The sequence below is a fragment of the Alligator sinensis genome, unplaced genomic scaffold (assembly GCF_000455745.1).
Source record: "Alligator sinensis unplaced genomic scaffold, ASM45574v1 scaffold374_1, whole genome shotgun sequence".
Lineage (NCBI taxonomy): Eukaryota > Metazoa > Chordata > Crocodylia > Alligatoridae > Alligator > Alligator sinensis.
Genome location: NW_005842383.1, coordinates 759570 through 764823, shown reverse-complemented (window position 1 = coordinate 764823; position 5254 = coordinate 759570). Strand labels below are relative to the sequence as shown.

The following is a 5254-nucleotide window of genomic DNA, read 5'->3' as shown; positions in this document are numbered from 1 at the left end:
CCCCATGACTACCACATCCTTAGCCTTCGCTACCTCGGTGAGCTGACCCAAGAATTCCTGGTCAAGCTCCTCTCCTTGGTTGGGTGGTCTATAGTAAACTCCCACCATTAGGTCCCTTTCCCCTCTTTTGCCTTGAACCCTAACCCAAAGCACTTCAGAGTGCTTCTCCCCTGACTCTTTACTAATTAGCGAGGATGTGTATTCCTCCTTGATATAGAGTGCCACTCCCCCTCTCTCTTTCCTATCCTGTCCCTCCTGTACAGCCTATAGCCCTTGACATTCACCGCCCAATCATGCTTGGAGTCCCACCATGTTTCCATAATCCCCACAATGTCCGGGCTGGTGTCAGCCAGCAGGAGGGCGAGTTCCTCCTGCTTGTTCCCCATGCTATGAGCATTAGTGTAGAGGCATTTCAGGCCTCCAGTAGATGTATATACTGACCCCCTAGTCCCAGCATTCCCCTGGTCCCCATCTCTTACCTGTTTATCTGCTACGCTTGTCGGTCTCGGCTGGGCTGTAGTTGTGGGCGCCGTTTGGTCTGGTAGTCTGATGTATCCTCCGCCCTCATCTTCCCCTTCCCCTGATGAGCCTAGTTTAAAGCCCGCCGGAGTAGGTCCGCCAACCTAAAATTTGTTCTCCTCTTGCAAAGACCTTGATTTTTGGAGATGATGGTGATACAGTGATTTGTGAGGAAAAGCTCTCAGTTAATTTAGTTGTATGATTTTGAGGTAAACATGATGATTACTGCAGGAAATTGTGAAGGGGCAGGGGAAGGGAATTAAGCCTCTATGCAGAAAAAGATGAGAAAATCCTGTGTCATTTCAGTAAGCTCTGGTAAATTTGCTTATTGGAAAATTTGCCACTCTGGTTAAATTTTCCCATTGTTTAGATTCCCTCCCAGCACCCCTTCCACATACCCTCAATTACTGGTTGTTACTGAACAGTTCACCAGTGTTTTAATTCCACCATTATTTGAATTCCAATTGGAATTCCACAAATTAACTAGAGTTTACTATAATTTGTAAATTAGAGAAATAAATCAAGATATATGTGTGCTTAGCAGAAAAGAGTTTTTGGTGACCAAAGCACACTTCAAAAAAAAAAAAACGTTACTTTTATGTGTCATGGTAAGTAAATTCTTGTATGATTATTAATGGCAGAGTATGTGCAGCTTTGTTGTCTTACATTAAGTTGTATTTTTTTTAAACTGAATGTACAGTATATATCTTGGGCCATATCTCCTGCTGGTGTGAATCAGGTAGCTCCGTTAATTTTAGTGAGCGCGTATGGCCCTGAGAGACAATTTTTTAAAACAAATCTGGTAAAATATTGCATATGCTGATAATTTTGTCAAAAAATCTTAACTTAGTGCCCTTATTGTTTTAGCTGAGCAATATACCCACCTACTACTTATCAATATGAAATGCATGCATGTTACTGAATGCTGTTGATTTGAGGGTATAGAGAGATTTCCCATTAACTTTCATGGGACTTGAGAATGCATATATTTTCTTAACTGAAAAGTGAAACTATTTTCATGTCCACCTAAATGAACAACATAAGTCTTCATGAATATGAATGTACTTCAGTTCTATGTGCTAATTTATTATATAGAAAGTATTGTTTTCTTTTTTCTATGTTTTCTTTTTGCTTAAATAGAAGAGATCGATTTAGGTTTAGGCAGGAAATAAATCGCTGAATATTTAATGCAGCCAAATTTAAATTACTTTTTTGGTCTCTTTTTAAAAACGTGATTATATTGTGATTTAAATGTATTGATAACATCTTACATAGTGGAATTAACAGAATTATTCTGACTTCAACTTGGGTGGTGTCCTAATAAAATAAAACACATTTCTTTTTTCCATTCTGCATGGAAATTATTTATCATTTTGATTGAAATAAGGCCAATTTTATAAAAACCAAGAGCAAGAGTACATTGCAAGCTAAAGGATACACCCAGAAATAAAATTACATGAACAGCAAGATTTTTCAGGGTGAGCACATCTTTAGCAAGCTCTAGATCAAATAAATGACAGTAGAGCAATGATTATCAATCTGAGTGTTGCAGGACTCTGAGGGGTGCCTTGAGTCTGCTGAGCTTGAGAACCACTGCAATAGGCAAAGCAAGCATAACACATTTTCCTCAAGGTACAGTTTATGTGGCACACTGGCATGGAATTCTGCCTTCCCACAGGTACTTTTCCTCCTGTGTCTCTGTTCTTGGTATAATACATTGGGGAAACGGAGCTTATGTCAATCCATTATGCACTGAGGATTTAGTTACAGACCTGTACAGTGAATATAGTGGACAAAGCAAGGGATTGAAAGCCTTGAATATCTGAATTCTATTCCAAACTCTGTTGTTTACTTGCTATTTAACTTTGGGCACCTAAACCAGGGGTGGGCAATTATTTTGGGTGGAGGGCCACTTAGCCAGTTTTGGCAAGCTGTCGAGGGCTGCATGGGTAGCCCCGCCCTTTGACAGGTGCCCTGGACCCAGTCACCATCTTGGGGCCAATGTCCCAGAGCCAGCACCGGTGGGGCCCAAAGCAGAGCGTAGGCTGGCAGGGGTCTGTGGAGCCTGGCTGGGCTGCACCAGCAGGGAGAGGGGGGGAGTTGGCCCGCCTCCATAGAGCCCCTGCTGGCTGGGACCCCGTGCTCCTGCCACCCTGCTCTGTGCCCTGCCAATGCTGGTGCAGGCCTTGTGCTCCCGCACCCATTCACTCCCAGTGCCCTGCCCAGCCCTGTGGTACAGGCAGGGGGCAGCATGCAGCCCCAACCCCCTGCTTGCCAGCAGGAAAGGAGCTGGTGCTGAACACGGGGGGGAAAAGTGGTCTCTTGCCTGCCCTGTGCCCTGCACTCTGTGCTGCAGCCACTCGTAGCCCATGTTGGGCTGTCTTGAGCAGGCACAGGCAGCCCCTGATGGGCTGTGAACGGCTGCAGCGCCAGGCACAGGGTGGGCAAGAAGCTGCTTTTCCCCTGTGCTCAGCACCAGCTTGTAACCTGCCCCCGCTGCCAGCCTGGGTCCCGCACCAGCTCCAGGCTCGCCTGTTGGGGCTGTGCACGGCAGCAGCAGCTGTTTGGTGTGGAGAAAAGCAGCGCCGCTGCGCGTGCCGCCCCCCCCCGCATGCTGCTCCGGGCACTGTTTGCTGCTGCTGCCTGCCCAGAGCTTGCACACTGGGCAGCCAAGGGGTGGCGGTGGCAAACACTGCCTGGTGCGGCAAGCGTGGGGGCCACAGCTGTTGCTGCTGTGCACAGCCCCAATGGGTGAGCCCAGATCCGGCGTGGGGCCCAGACTGGCTGCACAGGCAGGTTACAAGCTGGTGCGGAGCATGGGGGAAATGCGGCCCCTTCCCACTCCCTGGCCGGCGCCCTGTGCTGCAGCCACTCTCAGCCTGCCTGGGGCTACCTGTGCCTGTTCAAGACAGCCCCACGTGGGCTGTGACTGTCTGCAGCACAGTGCTGGCCATGTGGTGGGGGAAGAGTCGCTTTTCTCCGGGCCACTTTTCCCCTGTGCTCCTTCCCTGCCCGTGGTCCTCCCCTGCCCCCTCCCCCCCTTACCTGAGGTTCTGGTGTGGTGCATCCACGTGGTTCCAGGCGAGAAGCCCCTGCCAGAGCTTCCAGCTGGTGGGGGCGGGGCCGGGGCCGAGCAGGCCCTGCTGTTGCGGGAGCCCTCCACGGCTTCCCCTGAGTCCTGGTGCCCCTGGCCCCTGTCATTTTTGACAGGACCCAAAGGCAGATCAATATTAATTTTCTAAATTTTTTAGGGCCCCATGGGCCGGATAGACTTCTTAATGCGCATTAAAATGGGTTAATGCAAATTAAAGCACATGTGTAGGTGTACCCATTTACCCTGTGTATCTGAAATATCTCTCTGGAAAACATACAAGTTGTTCTTTTGAAGTCAGTGGAATTGCTTTGTATTTATGTTGCTGCAGCTAGAAATTTTGTTTGGGTTTTTGGCAAATGTTTATAATGGAGATTTTTTTTTACGTTTGCTGTAATTAATTGTTTCTCTTTCCTGTAAAGTAACATTGTCTCTCTACCATATTGAATTGCAGATCTCAGAAAAAACTGTCCAGGCTACATGTCACCTATGAAGGCACTATTGAAAGCAATGGACGTGGTATGCTGCAGGTGAGTTTTTTATAACAAGGGCAGACGTGGATTTATATCATGCTTTAGCCAAAGCATTCAGTGATCAGGGAATTTAATGAAGTTATTCATGTGGACCTCACCGAGCTGCTTTTAAGTAGTGAAACACTGCTGTGTAAAAGAAAAAAACAAAAAAAAGCCCTGATTATTTTGACAGGCTTAGTAGTATTGGTATTCCCTAGCTCATCTTGTTTTGCACATTTGTACCCTATCCCCATGCCGTTTGACAGAAAAATTACAAAACCTGGACAGTTCAGGTCTTTCATTTCAGGCGTGGATTGCAGATTGACAAGAGAAGAGTTTACAGGGTGTGATCTTGACAGGCTGTCAAGGTTTTTTATTTATTTTTTTTTAAAAAGCAATTGCTGTGCCCCAGCTGGTGACCAGTTCAGTAGTTCACAGAGCTCTTTCTGATGCCAGCACAGTTGTTTTGGTCTGGGAGCCAGTCAGCTAAGACAGATTGATCAGGATGTCTCCTTCGTACCAAGGAACACCTATTGTTTTATTTGAAGCCATAGGATACTGGGGATGTAAATATCACTTTAAAAAATGACCTGACCTCCTCTAATGACATTGGTTAAGTGGTCCCATGACAGGGGGGGCAGAGCATCACAGGGAGCTGGGGTCGAGGGTCATATGTAGGATTGCAGAGAACTCTGCCGCCAGCCAGAACTGAACCCCATGGCCACAGTAGGTTCCTCACAGCAAGTAGGAGAGAGTGAGAAGGCAGCACCGCCAGCAGCAGCAGCATGGGGTGGCAGGGCCCTGGCTCAGTGCTGCCTGCTGTTGGGGGAATGGTTCCAGCAGGGGCAGTCTGGGACATGGCATGGGTCCAGGCTGCAGCACGGCATGGCTGCTGCAGGGAGGTGTAACTAGTGGTTACCTGGGAGACTAGATCTGAGCAAAGTTGTGCAGTGGAACTGGCAGGGCTTAATTAGGAACGAGTACAGTGGTGAGGCTGCCATTGGGTGCTGCAGGGGCCAGGTAAGGAGCTGGGCCCCCCCTGCCTCAGCTCCCACAGTGGCTGCCGCCTGCTGGAACAGCTATGCTGCGCCCAGGTGGTGCCTTCAGCCTCCAGGTACCTGGAGCCCTGTGT

General features: G+C 48.1%; 1 protein-coding gene across 8 annotated transcripts in view; it reads left to right on the top strand.

Moving 5' to 3' along the window:
• Positions 1 to 5254, top strand: part of PARG (poly(ADP-ribose) glycohydrolase) — a 140703-nt gene that overhangs the window by 82537 nt on the left and 52912 nt on the right. For all 8 annotated transcript variants that reach the window (XR_003095424.1, XR_003095425.1, XM_025210961.1 and 5 more), the window contains one exon: positions 4065 to 4140. Coding sequence is in view for 6 of the 8 variants with exons in the window: in XM_025210961.1 (XP_025066746.1) it covers positions 4065 to 4140 (76 nt within the window). In the remaining 2 variants the exon portion in view is untranslated. The remainder of the gene's footprint in view (positions 1 to 4064; positions 4141 to 5254) is intronic.